This window comes from Globicephala melas, chromosome 6, assembly GCF_963455315.2.
Source record: "Globicephala melas chromosome 6, mGloMel1.2, whole genome shotgun sequence".
Lineage (NCBI taxonomy): Eukaryota > Metazoa > Chordata > Mammalia > Artiodactyla > Delphinidae > Globicephala > Globicephala melas.
Window position 1 is genome coordinate 86,316,255 of NC_083319.1, and position 19,839 is coordinate 86,336,093.

The 19,839-nt window shown below is 37.0% G+C and overlaps 1 protein-coding gene across 4 annotated transcripts in view; it reads right to left on the reverse strand.

Moving 5' to 3' along the window:
• The window catches only part of FANCC (FA complementation group C), a 281,309-nt gene that overhangs the window by 64,396 nt on the left and 197,074 nt on the right, over positions 1-19,839 (reverse strand). For all 4 annotated transcript variants that reach the window (XM_060301110.1, XM_030832881.2, XM_060301112.1 and 1 more), the window contains 3 exons: positions 17,373-17,486; positions 16,393-16,457; positions 289-453 (listed from right to left, as the gene is read on the reverse strand). In XM_060301110.1, the coding sequence (XP_060157093.1) occupies positions 289-453; positions 16,393-16,457; positions 17,373-17,486 (344 nt within the window). The remainder of the gene's footprint in view (positions 1-288; positions 454-16,392; positions 16,458-17,372; positions 17,487-19,839) is intronic.

The window sequence follows — 19,839 nt, forward strand, 5'->3', positions numbered from 1 at the left end:
TGTTTTTCATTAAAAATATGCTATTTGTATTAACATGTAATCAATTTATTGTTATTTTAAAATGAAGTGATAAATATTTTTTAAACTTTTGTTTTAATTTCAAATATGGTAAATATTGATAGACAGAACCCACATTTTTTAGAAAGCTCATTGAGATCCTCAATAATTTTTAGGAATGTAAAGTGGTACTGAGACCAAAACATTTGAAAATTGCATTTCCAACATACTAAAGTATTCTAAGAAAAGGAAAAACAAAATTGAATGATAAGGTAGATGGTCATCACTTACAGCAAAAAAGCCTCATTCACAGCATCACAGAACTCAGGCCAGAGCACTTCCTGAGGTTCATGTCCATGGTAGGTGAGCAGAGCCTCTACCAATGGTTCAAAATCTGGCAGAGTAACAAGTGGGACACAAACTCGTGACAGGGACCTTACTCGTTCAGGAGCCATTCTATGGAATAAATAAAATGAGAAATAAGTACCCAAATCTTACAGCCACATGTACTGATAGTTAAAGGCATATAAAATCTTCATGTTAAAAAGGTTCATGACAGGTCATTTGCTTTGCCCCTCATATAAAAAGGGGTACCCTAACACCATCTATGAACTCTATTCTCTTACATAGTTCTCTAGGAAGAAACCCTTTAGCTGCAGTTCCCATTTTGATCTCTCTCATTGTCAGGACTGTGGCTTAACCCTCTACAGGCACCTCCCGCTTACCATGCCCAAAATAGAACTTGAATTCCTTCCCCAAATGTTCTCTTCCCCCAGTGCTCCCTATCTCATTTGCTCAAGCCCAAACCCTTGAAGTCCATCCTTGATTCCTCCTTTTTCTCTCCTGCCCCTTATCTGATCCAGTGGTTAATACCATTAGTTCATTTCATTACTTCTCTACACATCCATCACTACCGCCTAATTCACCATCATCTCCAGCCTGGGTTACTGTAGGGCCCTCCTAATTTTCTCCCTGCTTCTGCCCTCACCTGTCTTGTCTCTCTCTGGAACAGGCCCAGACCCCTTAAAAATTCAGATCACTTCACTTGTCTGCTCAATGGCTTTCCACCTCACACAAAGAACAAGCCAAGTCTTATATTAGTTGCCAAGGCCTTCCATGGTGGGGCTCCCTCTGTTTCTCTGGCTTTATCTTTCCACTCTTACTTTGCCCATTCTGCTCTGGCCTTTCCAGCCTCTGACTACTCCAGATAAGTTCCTGTTGTTCATTCTGCCTGGAACACATGGTTAGCTCCTTCATCTTGTACAGGTCTCAGCTCAAATCTTGCTTTATGTAGGGGAGTTCCCTGACCATCCCATATAAATGCACTGGCTAATATGGTAGCAATCAACCACATATGGCAACTTAAACTTAAACTAACTGGAATGAAATGAAACTTAAATTCCATTCCTCAGTTGCACTAGCACAGATCAAGAGGTCCAACAGCTACATGAGGCTAGTGGTTTACTGTATCAGACAGTGCAAATTCACAAGGCTTGTCCATTACTGCAGAAAGCTCCACTGACAGCACAGCTAAACATATAAGTGTCCTCTTATCTCACTGTGTTCTTCTCTCTCTTACCCTGTTTTACTTTTCTTCACAGTACTTTTCATCACCTGACCTATAATGTATTTGCTTGTTTATTGTTCATGGTCTGTTTCTTCCTGCTAGGACATCCACTCTGTAAGGGCAGGCACTTTTCCTATTTTGCTCACTCCTCTATTCCTAGTATGTAGGGACAACTCCTACTTATAGCTCCAGAAACAGATATTAAATGAATAAATGAACAACTAGAAACCAGGAAGATGAAAGTTTGGGATGTATGCTATTAGATCATTCTCTAGGTATCTTCATATAAAACCATAAATCTACAAATTTAGTCTTTTTTTGTGAAACACAAATGAAACCACAATATAGAACATATAGCTGTCACTCATTTTTTTTTTTACTTGTTGCCTATTTTTAAAATATATGTGTTTTGTATTTTAACAATATCTCCATTTATGGGCATTTAGGTTGTTTCTAATTTTTCACTATGAAATACTGCTGCAGCAGTATCCTTGCACATGCCTGTTTGTGCCCCCATGTGAACATCTGCATATTGAACTGCTTTCCAAAAGACTACAAATTTACTTTTCTACCCCTGACAGTGATATTATTCTGGATATTTTTACTTCTTCCTAACCTGGGCAAAAATTATCCCATTGTTTTCATCTGCATTTCCCTGATTTTTTTTTTTTTTTTTTTTTGCGGTACACGGGCCTCTCACTGTCGTGGCCTCTCCCATTGCGGAGCACAGGCTCCGCGGCCATGGCTCACGGGCCCAGCCGCTCCGTGGCATGCGGGATCTTCCCGGACCGGGGCACGAACCCGTGTCCCCTGCATCGGCAGGCGGACGCTCAACCACTGCGCCACCAGGTAAGACCCCCTGATATTTTCTGAGATTGAATATTTGTGTGTTCCCCACTTGTATTTCTGCTTCAGTGAATTTGTTTTTGGATTTTTGTATATTTGTCCTATTTATTCATCTAATAAATATTTTTGAACCCTTACTATATTCAAACCTGTTTGCAGTGGTAGTGCTACAGAAGCAAAGACAAGACAAAGCTTAGTAATGAAAAGCATAAAATGCCAGATGATATCAAGTGCCATAATGAAAGTAAAATACACTGAGGGGTAAGAGAGGGCAAGAATTTACTGAGGGGAGCATTTGAGCAGAGATCTAAAGGAAGTGTATGAACAAACCATATATGTACGTGGGAGAAGGATGTCACAGGCAGATGCAAAGCAAACACGAAGCCCTGGAGTATCTAAGTACAACAGAGTCCAAGGTGGCAAGTCCACAGTGAATGTGGCGGTGGGGGTGGGGGGGAAGACAGGTTTTGAAGAGACCAGTGTAAGAACCTGGGATGTTAGTCTTTTTTTTTTAACTTTTTTTTTAGTTTTATCAAACTTACAGATACAACTACCTTAAATAGTCAAATAGCTCTTCAAAGCTTATGAAAAAACAGCAGCTTTTGAACAAGCACTCCCACTCCCATTTTCTGATCTCAGAGGCAACCATTTTCAAGTCTAACTCATGCTTTAGATATTTAATATGTTTTTTCCTGTGGGTTTAGTGACTATTATTTGGCTTGCTTGTTTGCTTTTTTCTTGGCACTGATGATTATTTTGATGCTAAACTCCCGCCCAAGTATGTAATCTCCTTGCAATACGTTCAAACATATCTGATATTCTGCCATTTTCATCTTCTTAAAAGAAATTTCTCTTAGAACCTTCTGACCTATTCCAATCTGAACAGTTTGCTTTTTACTCCCTTTGTACAGTTATCTTGGGACCTCTACCACAGGGATTTCTTTCACTTCTCTCCTGGATCCCATATCTTCTTCTTTCTTGGTTTATTCTTCTTACGTGAGAAAAGGTACAAGAGAGGTAAAGTATTTGAGACCTTGCATGTTTGAAAATATCAGTACTTTACTCTCATACTTGATTGATACTTTGGCAGATTATAGAATTCTGGTAATTTTCCTACAGAATTGTGAAAGTATGGTTCTACTATCTTTTAAATTTCAGTGTTGTTCTTGAGAAGTCCCATGCTGCTATGAATCCTGACCCTTTATATAAGTCCTGTTTTTACTCCCTGGAGGCTTTTGGATATCCTCTTAGAAATTTCACACTGATGTGTCTTGGTATGCATTTATTTCTATTCATTGTTCTGGACATTCAATGGACCTTAAATCCGGAAAGATCTTTTGAATTTCTTTGATGATTTCCTACCTATTCTTTTGTCTGTTCTTTCTGGGGACTCTGATTTTTTGGATATTGAACTTCCTAGACAGTTCTCTCTTATCTTTTCTTTCTTATTTTTCATCTCTTGATCTTTTTGCTCTAGATTTTGAAAGAATTGTTCAACTTTACTTTCCAATCTTTTATTATGTTTTTAATTACCACTCTCTCATTATTAATTTCCAAGAACTATTTTCTTCATTCTCTGGATGTTTCTTTTTTAAAAAAAAAAACAGCATTGTGTTCTTTTTTTAAATTTTATTTTTGTCTTAGGACTCCTTTATTGATTTAGTTTTATTGAAGTATAGCTGCTGTGCAATATTATATAAGCTACAGGTGTACAATATAGTGACTCACAATTTTTAAAGGTTATACTCCATTTATAGTTATTATAAAATATTGGCCATATTCTCCAGGTTGTACAATATATCCTTGTAGCTTATTTTATACCTAATAGCTTGTATCTCTTACTCCCCTACTCCTATATATTGCCCCTCTCCCCTTCCATCTCCCCACTGGTAACCACTAGTTTTCTGTATCTGTGAGTCTAGCATTCTGCTCTTGTTTAGTGGATATATTACCTTTTATTTTAGTAGGGACTTTTTTTTTTTTGGCTGAGTTGGGTCTTAGTGGCGACATGCAGGATCTTTTTGTTGTGGCGCATGGGCTTCTCTGTAGTTGTGGTATGCGGTTTTTCTTTTTTTTCTCTCTTTAGTTGTGGCGCAGCAGGCTCCAGAGCATGTGGGCTCTGTAGTTTGGGGCACGTGGCTCTCTAGTTGAGGCGGGCAGGGGCTCAGTAGTTGTGGCACACGGGCTTAGTTGCCCCATGGCATGCGGGATCTTAGTTCCCCGAGCAGGGATTGAAACCACATCCCCTGCATTGGAAGGTGGATTCTTTACCACTGGACCACCAGGGAAGTCCCTTAATGGGGACAATGACATGAATTTATTTTAGATGATCTTTTCTTTAAATAATCTTTTTTTTCTTTATTTTCACTGGTTTCTACTTTCAAGACTATATGCTTAATATATTTCCTTAAATATGTAGTGACCATTGCCCATCATCTTTTTTTTAAACACCTTAAATATATATATATATATAAAAATTTATTTTATTTTATTTAACACCTTCAATAACCTTTATTGAAATCAACATTCAAATAGTATCTCAAGGGTGAAATTCTGTTTCAGCAAAACCAATTTAACAATTTCAAATATATATAAAAACATTTAAAAAGTAATCTTGTTAAAGGTGATCATTTCTCCTTCCCCCATTTTATCTTCTATACATTACTGCACCAAATAAACAGGGAAGACTCTGTTCAATCATCTGCACCAAAAAAAAAAAAGAAGAAAAAGAAAAGAAGGGAAAACTGCAGTTTGACCAGTGCCAAATATCAGAAATCACATCAAATCAAAGTGTAATTATAGGCTTAATGTGTTATAACTAAGGCTTTCGATAGTACAGGCCACAAACCCAATGTGAATTCCCACCATTTTAAGGGCTCCCGTAGCTTGACTTTGCTGGACTAAAACGCACAGGGGCCGTTACCTATGATAAATGAAGTGATGCAACACTTTTGGAAAAGTGGAAACGGGTAGTAACTAAGGGTTTACTTCCAGTTATTTCAGCAATAGTCTGGCTTGACCAGCCTGAGAAAGATTACCTTTCTGGTTCTTGTTTCTGAGTTGGGCCCAAAGAGGTGAGCTGCTAGTGGAATAGAAGTTATGGCCTGTCATCTTATATTTAACAGTCAGGCACTAAAAACCCAGTAGTGAGTAATATGTGCATGGGTGGGGAAAGCTGACTGTGATCTTCACCATAGGACAGTAGTTTTTAGACTTTTTGAGTTTCAAAAACCCTTAAAAATTACTAAAAGACCAAACAGCTTTTGTTTCTGAGGTTATAACTATTGATACTCATATTTGAAATTAAAACAAAGACACCTAAAAGTATTTATCAATTCACTAAAAGTAACCATAACAAATCCATTAGGTGTTAACATGAATAACATTTTTGTTGAAAAATTACTATATTTTACAAAACAAAAACAGTGAGAAGAGTGGCACTTTTTTTTAAATTCTTGGTAAAACTGGATCTCTTAGTTACTTGATTCTCAATTGAAAGTTCTTTTATTTTTAAAAATTTATTGATTTCATTTATTTGTTTTTGGCTGTGTTGGGTCTTCGTTGCTGCTAGCGTGCTTTCTCTAGTTGTGGTGAGCGGGGGCTACTCTTTGTTGCAGTGTGCGGGCTTCTCATTGTGGTGGTTTCTCTTGTTGCAGAGCACGGGCTCTAGGCACATGGGCTTCAGTAGTTGTGGCTTGAGGGCTCTAGAGTGCAGGCTCAGTAGTTGTGGTGCACGGGCCTAGCTGCTCCACGGCATGTGTGGTCTTCCCAGACGAGGGCTTGGACCCGTGTACCCTGGATTGGCAGGCGGAATGTTAACCACTGCGCCAACAGGGAAGCCCGGCACTCTTTTATATGTTTGCAAATTTCTTTCCTATATGGCTTGAAAGAAGACAGCTGGATTCTTGTATTTACTTCTGCATTTAATTTGTTGCAATACGTTTTTTTTTGGTTGAACTATATGGAAAGTCTAGCACCACACAGATATGTAGTTTTAAAAGGGAGGAGTATTATAATAGCTTCTTCACACAATTATACATATTCTCTTTTGATATTACACCAAAATTTATCAAGCGCTGCTCACCCTTTTCCTCCAAGCCTATCTAGGAATGCAGGTAGAGCTGCCTGCCATAGGTCTAGGGGGTTGGTGATGGGTGGTCTCTACCATGAGAAGGGCTGAAATTATCCACAATTTACTGGCCAAGCCTTACCCTGAAAGCTGAAAGTCCTCAAACAGACTCGAGTACTAAAACAGTTACATCAAACGGATCCTGTCAATGAAAGTTTTGTCTAGGTGAAGAGATGGACTCCTGGCACTTCCTAATCCACCATCTTCCTTGACACCCCTTTTGATCTCTGTATTAAAAGTTAAAAATAAAAAGAAGAAAACACTTGTCTTAATTTCCATTTCTTTGTCCTGTTGTATTATATCCTAGGAGAACTACTCAGCTCAATCTTTGGAGTCATTGTTAGTTAATATTTAGCTTTATCTCCTATTCATAAACTCAATAAACTGTTTATTGAATTTTCTTTTTTTATCCCCTGTAAGTCTCTTTGGAAAAAACATCAGCTTATTCCTACTTCAAGGATTTGATAGTTTCTCTTACTATTCTTAAGATAATTAATTATTCATTTTTTATTTAAAAAATCCATTTGCTTGTCCTTGGGAATGCATATAATTGGTACATTTGCATTTTCTGTTTGTTGCATTTGGTTCATTTTTCCCTTATGGTGTCAACTTTTCATGAATGTCTGGTGATTTTCGTTTATTTGCTCTTTCTGGCATTTGGGGTTCCATGTTAGTCTCTCCGTGAGTGCTCTGTTCAGTGCAGCCCGCCTCCAGCACTTGGTCAAGGGTCAGGACGCGGTGCTGGCCAGGGCTGCCAGTAAACTGCATTCTGGGCGTTAGAGCATCCCCACACTGCTGGGAGTTGGCAGCCATCTGGTGCTTGTTCTCCTCCAAAGGCTCCTCCCCCATTCTTGTGGGAAACAGGACACCTTTGTTGTCTCTTTTTTGGGGGCAGCGGATGAGTTGGAGGAGTGTATGAGGGACTAGTCAGCTGGCTGCTATTACTGCAGTACTCTAACAAGTATCTTGTTGGCTGCCATGTACCCTACTACTCCTTGAATCCACCCGCGAAGTAACCCTCTTACAAACTTTCTGGGATGTGATATTTGCCTTGAAAAATATCCCACTACCAACCATTTTAAGCCTTTCTCACAGTTTGTGGGTCATCAAAAGCCCCCCTTATTTCACAATATTATATATTTAATTGTTAAAATTTCCCTGTAATTCTAGAGGTTGGAAGCATAAAAAGAATGCTAGGACATTCAGGTGCTTAGTCCATCACCTGACTTAATTTTTTAAATTACATTTTCATCTTAATCTCCTGGCTAGATTATTAGAGTTGCTATTCCTCATAGGTCTTGCACTTAGTCTTCAGGGTCTGTCCAAGTTCTCTATAGCAGAGCTACTCAAAGTATGGTCCTGGGAATCAGCAGTATCAGCATCTTTGGGAGTAAGGCCAACAAAACTGTTTACATTTTTCCAGGGGAATCTTATACACATTGAAGTTTGAGAAACATTGCTCTACACTTTAATAGCAGTCCCCAGAACTAGATATCAATCTCTAGCAATAATCTGAATACCTTAAGGAAACATGATAGAACTGCATTTCAGGTTTATATTTGTATTAATTAATTCCTACAAATTATTAGTTTAGCTGTATTATTTTCTTGAAAATCAAGAGTAAAATTCTCATAGAGATAATTTTTTTGTCGAGCTACACAATGATATCTTCTTTTGTGTGAACAGTTTGTCTTTTCTCTTTAAATATTCACCCTTTCTAAAACTCACTTCTTGTTCTTTACCACTTTCCTAAATGACTGAAGTCTCTTCAACAGCATTTATCTTCCACAGTGCTCTATCATCTTTCTCTAACTTACCGTCTAGGTGGTTTCAGACCTAAAATTTAATTCATGTGTTTTTGAGTCTATCATCTAAGTTGTTAACAAAAAGACGTATTTATCTTGAGTTGTAAATACCTTAAGTTTTTGGAATATATGAGCTTACTGGGTAGGATAAGAGAAGGGAAAGTTGTATTCGTGTGTGATGTAGGGTGCTTTTGTGTGTGCATATTTTGCACAGAATCTAGCAGAATATTTTGCATAGAGCAAGGGCGCTATAATGTTTGAGAAATTGAAAAATATGCCTGAGAATTACATGCACTCATAATAAATCCAGAACTCTGAAATATAGGAGGACAGAGATAGTGATCTTGCCTCTACAGCCTTGACTCATCAGTCCTCCTCTTTAAAAGACCTGTAAGTACAACTTTTCTCTCATTATCTTAAAAAAAAGGAGGAGAGTCAGAGACTATCACTGGTAACTGAGTGGGTGGAAAAGAGGACCTCAGCACCAAGGGCATTCATTTATCAAGCGCTGAAGCTTATGGGCTGCAGATTGTATCTCTCATTAGACTGAAAAAAACCCAAGATAATTTTCCTGAAAAATTCTAAAGTCTCAGGTAAACTGACGTAGCTCTTGGTTCTACCAAAATGCAGGCAGGCCAAACGATAATCTTCTGAAGGGCTGCAAATGGCTCACAGCCTTCAAGGCTCCCTCTTTTGTCAGAAGCTTGCCAGAGAGCTGAGATCCAACTTCAACCAGAGTTACGCAATGTTTTCCAGACTGGATTACACTAAGCATTAGGTCTTGACTGATTGCCAGAGCAGCACTTCCAAATGATTTCTGCACAAGAATTCAACTACAGAAGGCTCAATGGTAACCATATACTGCCGGAGACATCCTTCCTATGTGGTTGTACTGAAGTTTCCAAACCATCTGCAGCAAACCATAGAACTACAAGATAAACTGATGATGCTCAGAAAGTCCACAATGTTGCTCCTTCTAGACAGTTTGTAGCAAAGAGCAAGAGAGATTTTAAACATTCTGTCATTGGATTGTTGATTTTACTTGGTGGCAAGTGAAACTCTATTTAAAGCACTATGACAAGATCGTTTATCAGGCGTCTAAAAATAATGCAAAAAGAACCAAACAGATTTTCCTAATTTCTCCTTTTGTTCCACTGACAATTTATGCATTGATGTTATTACATTAATTTCTATATTTTCAATGAGGCTTTCAAATCTTTTGAAATGAACTTTAAGCATTCAAGTGGCAAAAAGAAAAAAAGTGTAGAAACCCTCTATAAAAAAACAAACCCCAGAAAAAAAGCAGTATAGTATCATTTATAAGCAATTTAAGTTTGAGAGTCTTTTGGTTGTTTTAACATTTGAAGCCATACAAGTAGAAGGAAAGTAATGATAAGACTCAAGTTTCATAAATAATAGGAATATCTGGATCCAAGTGTATCAGAAAGTAGTTTTGCCCACCATGCTGATGTACAGATAACTTCAGATATATAGTAGGATGAACACATTGTTATGATACATATTTTAATTATTATAATAACTTATTACAGCAACAACTGTAATGGCTCCAGCATGTTTGGCAGCTCTTTCAAATATTATCATGATGCCATTCCACTAACTGATTTCACAAGATCAGTTCCTACTCAAGACAAGAGAACACACTTGGTTCAATTTATAATTCACTAGAGAACTGTAGACTTAAGAGTTCTGAGTCTCACACAAGGTTTTACGGACCTGGGTCTTATCTGGAGGTAGAAGAGAACTTCCTGGTTTTAGGTCTTAAAAGTAGGATTTTCAAAGCTCTCTCTCTCTTTATGAGACTCAAAAAGTATGTTGGGTATCAAATTCCTTTTTAAATTCAACCTTCTGGTAAGTATAAATGAACCTAATCCAAGAGATTGAATTTCCCTAAAAACATAACACATTCAGAAAAATACCCACAAGAAGTTCCTCTTGTTGAATTCTAAAATTCTCTCTAAAAAGGGAAAAAAAAAAAAAAAAAAACTCCATAGAAAACATCATTCAATAGAGCATATTAGGAATATATCGATGTGTCAGTGTCTAGAGGACATTCTATTAGCACAGGCATCTCATATTCTTGGTAAATTCAGTTAAGAATTTTACTAATTAAATCACAGATTTGCCTTGACTAAGAATGTTCTAAACTACTAACCAAATTAATCACCATTTTATCCTTGCTGCTACTGCCAGCTGGGGTGCCAGCATGGACTCCCTTCAGTGGACTTTGCTCTGCGCCAGGAAATTTGTCCATGTTGTTTTTAAAAAACAAATATCCTTAATGAAGAAACAGTCATGAATTTGGAAATGAACCTGCCCCACAAAATGGCCCAATCTGGTACAAACGGAGCCTCAGCTATAAAGAGAGGATCTGCTAATATCTTCCAGCAGGCTCTCCTGATTGTGGTCAGCAGAGTTTAGACACTTTTCTGAACTGCTGTCTTCTCTTGTCCAAAACTGAGAACATGAAAAGCACAAATAATTCTGAGAAAAATGTCTGAAGAGACCAGTATAATTAAATAATGGATAGAGTGCAAAAATATGTAAATAAAGGGGAAAAGTTGCAGAGAGGAATACATACTAAGCTATCTAAGGCTGATTAAAGATGATTATTTTTTCATGAACTACACCTGCTATTTTGGAAACAAGACCTGGAGGCAGGAAATCATTTCTTTATTTTGAATATTATCTAATTTTTAGCATTTTACTAGGTAACACTGCATTTTAGTTTTTAAAACTTTAATTATAAAGTACTTATGATGTATACAAAAACACAGAGAATTATTAAACATCAACTGTATACCCACTGCCCAGATCTTACAATGCTAACATTTATATTTGATGTTTTAAGAAATAAAATGTTTCAATTACAGTTGAAACACCTTTCTTCTCATCCCATTTCCTCTTCCAGGAGTTAGCACTCCCCTAAAATGGTGCAGATCATTTCTGAATAGTTTTTAACTCTTTTACTTTATAGGTAAGTATTGTTTTGAGTGTTTTGAAATTTTATGTAAGTAATGACATATTACAGATATCTTTTTGCAACTTCACTGCTAGTCTGTTCCATGGGTCTACATGTCTGGCTTTATGCCAGTAGCAAATTATTTTGATGAATGTAGTTTTGAATTATGTTTTGAAATCATGGAGTATGAAGCCTCTGGTTTTGTTTTTCTTTTCAGGATTGTTTTAGTTATTTGGAGTCCTTTGAGATGCTATATGGATTTTAGGATGTTTTTCTATTTCTGCGAAAGAAGAATGCCATTTGGATTTTGACAGAATTGCATCACACCTATAGACTGATTGGGTTGTATGGATATTTTAACAATATGGAGTCTTCTAATACATGAACACAGGATGCCTTACCGTTTATTTGTGTCATATTTAATTTCTTTCATTAACGTTTTGTAGTGTGCAAGTCTTTTACTTCCTTCAGTTTATTCCTAAACATTTTTTCTTTTTGACGCTACTGTAAATGGGATTTTTAAATTTTCCTTTTTGGATTGCTCATTGTTAGTGTATAGAAACAAAACTGATTTTTGAGTGTTGATTCTGTGTCCTGTAACTTTGCTGAATTCATTTTTTAGTTCTAACCGTTTTCTTGTGGAGTCCTTAGGGTTTTCTGCATATAAGATCATGTCATCTATGAACATAGATCATTTTACTTTTTCCTTTTATACTTGAATGGCTTTTATTTCTTTGTCTTGCCTAATTGCTCTGGTCAAGACTTCAGTACTATGTTGAAAACAAGTGGTGAGACAGGGTATCTTTGCTTCCTGGTTTTCAAAAAAAAGGTTTCAATCTTTCACCAGAGAGTCTGATGTTACCTGTGGGTCCTTAACATGTGGTCTTTATTACGGTTGAGGTAGTTCCCTTGTTCCTAGTCTTTTGAATGTTCTTATCACGAAAGGGTATTGAATTTTATCAAATAATTTTTCTATATCAGTGGAAATTACTGTGTCGTTTTGTACATCATTCCATTAATATGGTGTATTACATTGATTAATTTTTGTATGTTGAACCATCCTTGCATGCTAGGAATAAATCCCACTTGGTCATGCTGCATCAGCTTTTTTTTTTTTTTTTTTTTGGTACGTGGGCCTCTCACTGTTGTGGCCTCTCCCGTTGCGGAGCACAGGCTCCGGACGCACAGGCCCAGCAGCCATGGCTCACGGGCCCAGCTGCTCCGCGGCATATGGGATCTTCCCAGACCGGGGCACGAACCCGTGTCCCCTGCATCGGCAGGCGGACTCTCAACCACTGCGCCACCAAGGAAGCCCTACATCAGCTTTTTAATGTGTTGTTGAATTTCTTTTGCTAGTATTTTGTTGAGGATTTTTGCATCAATATTCATCAGGGATATTGGTCTTGGTTTTCTTTTCTTGTGGTATATCTGTATGATTTTGATATCAGGGCTGGCTCCATAAAATGAATATTGAAGTATTCCCTTCTCTAACTTTTTGAAAGAGGTTTGGGAAGGACTGGTATTAATTCTTCTTTAAATGTTTAGTAGAATTCTCCAGTGAAGTTATCTGGTCCTAGACTTGTCTTTGTTGAGAGGTTTTTGATTACTGATTCTATCTCCTTACTAGTTATAGATCTGTTCAGATTTTTAAATTTATAATTCAGTATTAATAGGTTGTACGTTTATAAAAATTTACCCATTTCTTCTAGGTTATTCAATTCTTTGGTGTATAAAAGTTCATAGTCTCTCTTATGATTCTTACTATTTTTATGGCATCAGTTGTAATGTCTCCTCTTTCATTTCTGGTATTTATTGCTTGAATATTCTGTTTTTGTTAGTCTAGCTAAGGGTTTGTCAATTTTGTTGATCTTTTAAAAAACCAACCCTAGTTTCTTTGAGTTTTTTCTACTGTTTTTTTCTAGTCTCTATTTAGTTTATTTCTGTTGTAATCTTTATTTTTTTCATTCCTGCTGTATCTTTGGGTTTAGCCTGTTCTAGCTCCTTGAGATATAAAATTATGTTGTTGATTTGAGATATCTCTTCTTTTTTATTTTATTATTATTTAAATATTTATTTATTTGCTGTATCAGGTCTTAGTTGCGGTGCATGGGCTCTAGAGTACCCAGGCTCATTAGCTGAGGCATGGGCTTAGTTGTCCTGCAGCATGTGGGATCTCAGTTCCCTGACCAGGGTTCAGACAGGCATTCCCTGCATTGCAAGACTGATTCTTAACCACTGGACCACCAGGGAAGTTCCCTCTTCTTTTTTAATGAAGGCATTTACCACTAGATACTTCCCTCTTAATAATGCTTTTCCTGCATCCTATAATTTTTGGTATATTCTGGGGATGCATCTTCTCTGGGCCTAGGCACATAATTTCCCAGTTAGAGCTTTGCCAGTTTCTTTTTCAGGAGTTTATAATCTCTTCCTCCCTCTAGTGTTTATCTGTGGTACCACAGGTTCTCTGATGCTGCAACAAGCCACTAAGCTCTTTTGTTCTCTCCAGCCCCCCAGGCATCCAAAGTATGCTGGTTCTGTTACTGCCTCAAGTCAGGGCAGACGGAAACTAATCTCTAGGGTAGCCCCTTTAAAAGTTGTAACATGGTATGCACATTCCACTCTTCTCCCCACCCCCACCCCAAAAGAGAAGTTGTGAGTTGGATACTTTGTCCTAATCATGCTGACCTGAGCCAACCTGTCTGTGGCACTGCCAGTTTTCTGTTGCTGCAAAGAGCAGCTGAGCGCTCTTTAACTCTCCATGGTCTCCAGCAATTGAAAGTATGCCGACTCCCTGTCAGTGGTCAGAGTCAGGAAGGACAGATAGCAGTCCCTCAGGTAGCCCCCCAAAAGTCAGAACACTGGACACTTTCCAGTCTTTCCCTCCCAAGGGAGATACTTCCAGCTGGACTTTTCCCCCCCATCCTCCCAAGCCAGGCCAGCTTAAGGGAGGGGCTACTGTGGTTGATATGAAATGGCTTTCTTACCCGTTTTGGTATGGCTATGCTTGACTTTGAGTTTGCCAGGGGTATTGTGACTTTGTAATTGATTTCTGAAGTCCCATAAAGTCTCTTTGGGTCATACACTAGTTTTAAGTTCGTGTCTCTGTGGAGGAACAGGACTAGGGCTTCCTATTCTATCTTGCTGACATCACTCCTAAAGAATTTTTAAAATGTTTATTATTTATTCAGTTTTCCTCTTTTGGTAATGACCTGCTTATACAGCTTGTCCATTTCCATACTGGAGTGTTTGCCTCTTTATGAGTGGTTTCCAGGAGGCACTTCTATAGTTTGCATACTAGTCCTTTGTCTGTTTTACAAGTTGTAAATATCTTCTACGTCTGGCTGCCCTTTAGTATTTGTTAACAGGTTTTGTTTTTATTTTTATTTATTTTTAGCTGAATTTTAAGAAATCAATTTTACCTATATTGGGAGTTTGGTGTGGGGTGTATGTACACACTGCATCTTATTGATTTTTGAAGTCCCCTTCAGTAATTTTTAATTCTATTATTTAAAAGATCCATTATTCAACATTCACCTCAAGGCTAAATCAAAGTCTTTACCTGACATGTAAATGATGGTAAGTGCTTTCCATGCACCCTACAGGCTCTTCTTATTACTTTTTAAGGTATATTTTATATACCACAAAATGCACCTATTTGAAATGTACAATTCAAAGATTTTTAACAAATTACTGACTTGGACAACCATCATCACCATCATCATCATCATCATCATCCACTTTCAGGACATTTCCATCACCTCAAGATCTTTTGTGCTCATCTGCAGGAAATCCCTGTATCCACCTCTAGTCCCAGGCAACAACTAATCTACTTTCTGTCTCTGTAGTATGATTTGTCTATTCTGGACATTCTATAAGCATGGAATCATACAATATGTGGTCTTTTATGACTGGCTTCTTTCACTAAGCATTATGTTTTTTTTTCTGCGGTACGCGGGCCTCTCACTGTTGCGGCCTCTCCCGTTGCAGAGCACAGGCTGCGGACGCGCAGGCTCAGCGGCCATGGCTCACGGGCCCAGCCGCTCCGCGGCACGTGGGATCTTCCCGGACCGGGGCACAAACCCGTGTCCCCTGCATCGGCAGGCAGACTCTCAACCACTGCGCCACCAGGGAAGCCCTCTTACCCATTTTTGAAGTGAGTTTTTTCTTGTTGTTGAGGTTTAGGAGTTCTTTTTATAGTCTGGATATTAGTCCCTTATCAGATATATCATTCTCAAATGTTTTCACTCACTTACTAGGTGTTGGCTTAATATTAATGAAATCCAATTTATCTACTTTTGCTTTGTTTCTTGTGCTTTTGGTGTCATATTCCAAAAATCCCTGCCAAATCTAATGTCATGAAGATTTTCTCCAGTGTTTTCATCTAAGAGTTTTATAGTTTATTTTAAGGGGTTAAATGCAAAGGACTCCTAAAGGCTGAGGGCAAAGACCATTTCTGATAGAGCTTTAATTTCCAATAGCTTTACAAAAAAAATGCCACAAATTTCTTTGGCCCCCAGATTCTCTTAATGAGTTGTTAAAAATGAAATGTTCACCAATAAAAACAACTTTGAATTCCTTCATATAGTGAAGAAACATTTTGTAATATGATTAATTGCCTTTAAATTTGTCTGAATCTGTTTGATTTGTTTAGTCTAGATTTTGGAATATTATGTTTCTTAAAATAGGTTATTTGTGTACATCAAATATCTACTGACTTGTAAATATTCTGATCGTGTATGTGTGTGTCTGAACGATACACACTCACACTGAGCTGCACACTTCTTCCTTTTGTGTTCCATACTGCATATGTGGGGCTTTTTACTCAATGGGTGCCCAAGAGTCATTGTATGATCTACTTACTGACCTGAGAGTTGAGAGAATAGTAATTAAAAGAAGAAAATTTGTAAAACTTACCAATTTGCCATGTATCCCCTGAAAATAATCTCTCCACATAGAATACAACCATAACTATGAACATGCATTTCCTAAGAATTATAAAATTTTTCTCTTATAACCAAACTGATACATTTTGAAACTTAAGAATAGGGATGTTTAGTTTAACACCTACCGCCTTTGAGTGTTAAATCCATTAAGATGATTCTCTCTGAGTTCAGACACTAATGATAAAACCATCTGTAAAACAAAATCAGTTTCAGGTTAACTCACGCTGCAAACAGGATTACATCAGTTCTATTTTTCTTGATGTGAGTGATATTTCCGTTGAGATTCCCTACTCTCTTTCCCCACCAATCCTTTCCTTGTCTTACTTTGTCAAAGCAGTGCCGAGTCACATTTACTAATAACTTAGATTTTATGTTTAATGTCTGTTACTCCATATTCTGATGTAAGCAAATGAATAATAGACAAGTCATTAATTTCCCCCAAATTAAAACCAAGCCTGTTAAAAATAAAACCATGTTAGAGTTAGCTTACTTTTTTCCTTTCTTAACTTAGTTCTTTATTTTTTTAAAATGCTATTCATGTATAAAGCTTCCAAAAGACAGGAATAGTTAATAAACATTAAAAATCTCATAACATTTTTTAGAAGAGCTCTGTTAAGACCATAAGTTAAAATTTCTTGAATTTGGTTAAAATTTAAGGTAGACGAAATCACAGCTTTAATACTAAGATGTAAATATATAATACTATTTACAAGATTGTTATTATTGAATATTTTGCTTTAACATAAAATTCCTATCAGGTTATTTTTAAATACGAAATTCATCCAACAGTAAAAGGCTGTGTTTATATTGGTTAAGGAAATCTTTTCTCCCAAAAATCTTTGAGAGAATAAATGAGATGTATGTGTTAAGGGACAGAGAGGTTGGTTGATTTAGAATAACCTCTCCTGGTTTCCTTCTTCTTTCTCATAATCTCCCATCTCACATTTTTTCCTTACATGGTCATAAGTCCACCCAAGGTAAGAAGAGATAAACATAGAAAAGTTAAACATCTCTCCTGGAGGACTGAAATATTTCCATTTACCTTTTTTTCAGATGGTACATTAAGCAATGAAAATTTCAATACTAATAAATTAAAAATACTCACATTTTTAAGTAAACCAGGATAGTAATCTGTGGGTGCATACCCAAGAACTTGAGTAAAAAGATCAACTTCTTTTATATTAAATCTGAAGGTGGAAAGTATATGAGATAACAACCCCTAAAAATCATAAACAGAAAGAGAAAAAGGTCTTAAAAATGAATGTAAGTCCCCATTATATATAATGCCTAGAATCTGGGTCATTTGCAAATGGGGTGGTCGCTATGAAACAAATAATCTTAATTTGTCCAAATAACTCAGGTCACTTTGATTCAGGTATAAAGAATAAATAAGTTAGTGATAAAATTATTACATTAAGTAAATTTAAACAAATACTAACAGTGAAAAAAATGTATAACTAATGAACAGTGCTTTTACCATATTAAAAATGTGATCTTTACTGTTTTCAAACTCAGTAAAATATTTTTATCAGAGTAGAGGTGATAATTTAATACATAAAAAGGAATGCACCACAAATCACAAAGGAAAGATTATGCAATAAATGGTGCTAGGAAAACTATTTGAAAAAAATTAGATTCTCACCTTACTTTATTTATTAAAATATACTTGAATTTACTGTAAATTAAAGAGATCAATGTAAAACTGAAATAAAATAATAAACAAGAAGAAAATACAAGTACTTTTCACATGTCTGAATGGGGAAGAACTTTGTAAACTGAAAATCAAGGAAGCAAATCACTGATCGTTTTAAATTAAAAAACAAAAAAACTCTTGTGTTTTCCAGTGAATAATATAAGCACAAAACTATGAAGAATATTAACAACAAATAATACAGACATATGTAATCAAATCAGTGTGCAAAATACCATATGACAAATACTAAGAGCATAAAAAAGGAGTATGAACAGATAATTTCTAAAACAAAACACAAATGCCCAAGAAACACATGGATAAATGTTCAGCCTCATAATCAAAAAGGCAAATTTAAATATCAACATAACATTTTCCATTAAATGAATTAAAGAGTTTTAAAGACATGAATACCTAATGCTAATCTGGGTTCTCTGAAACAGGTACTCTGTGTGAGCTATTGGAAAAATACAAATGGGATCCACACATCACTGCTATTGTGAACTGCACGAAGGCACCTATAGAGTGTAAGCAAGTATAACACAAACCATACCCACTCCCATGCTTGGACTGCCAGGGCTATGTCTGCCTAGATGTTTGTAACGTGAAGACACCTTATAGGTTGGTAGAGGCCTACTTTATAGAAAACAACTTGAGAATGTATATTAAAGGTTTTAAAAGCATTCAGAGCTTTTAACATACATTTAAGGAAATAAATCCAAATACCATGATGGGGATTATGCTCAAAGATGTTCACTACAGTGTTATTTCTCATAGTAAAAAACGTCTAACAGCAGGGAATGATTAATTTATAATACCCTCAATACCATGGCTCACTGTAAGCCATTAAAATGCTTATAAAGAATTTATGACAGCATTTTAAATGGTTATAATGTTAAATGAAGAAAGGAAGATGCAAAATTGTATATACAGAAATGATTTTATCAATATAAAAACAATCCAGGGGCTCCCCTGGTGGCGCAGTGGTTGAGAGTCCGCCTGCCGATGCAGGGGACACGGGTTCGTGCCCCGGTCCGGGAAGATCCCACATGCCACGGAGCGGCTGGGCCCGTGAGCCATGGCCGCTGTGCCTGCACGTCTGGACCCCGTGCTCCGCAATGGGAGAGGCCACAACAGTGAGAGGCCCGCGTACCGCAAAAAAAATAATAATAATAAAAAGAAAAAAAGAAAAACAACCCTGTACCTTAATACTCAGTGTTGGCAAAGATGTGGTAAGGGGCACTCCATTGCTGTTGGATACACAATTTTTTTTAAAATAAATAAATTTATTATTTATTTATTTATTTACTTATTTATTTTTGGCTGTGTTGGGTCTTCGTTGCTGCGCATGGGTTTTCTCTAGTTGCGGCGAGTGGGGGCTACTCTTCTGTTGTGGTGGGCTGGCTTCTCATTGAGGTGGCTTCTCTTGTTGCGGTGCACGGGCTCTAGGTGCACGGGCTTCAGTAGCTGTGGCACACAGGCTTAGTTGCTCCACGGCATGTGGGATCTTCCCAGACCAGGGCTTGAACCCGTGTCTCCTTCATTGGCGGATTCTTAACCACTGTGCCACCAGGGAAGTCCTGGGAGCACAAATTTGTAAAGCCTTCCTGGGAAGTCACTTGATGATATGTAACCAAAGCATTAAAATTCATATCCTTTTATCCAGTAATTTGATTTCCAAAAATATATCCTAAGGAAAGATTTAGGTTCATGACAGTATTACTTGTAACAGTGAAAAACTAGAAGCAACCAAAGCACCCAACAACATTGGATTTGTTGAATCCATCTTGGTTTATCCAGCAGCATGAATCACATTGTAAAAAAGATATTTAATGACATAGGAAAAGACAATGTAACATTAATTTGAAAATCAAGGTATAAA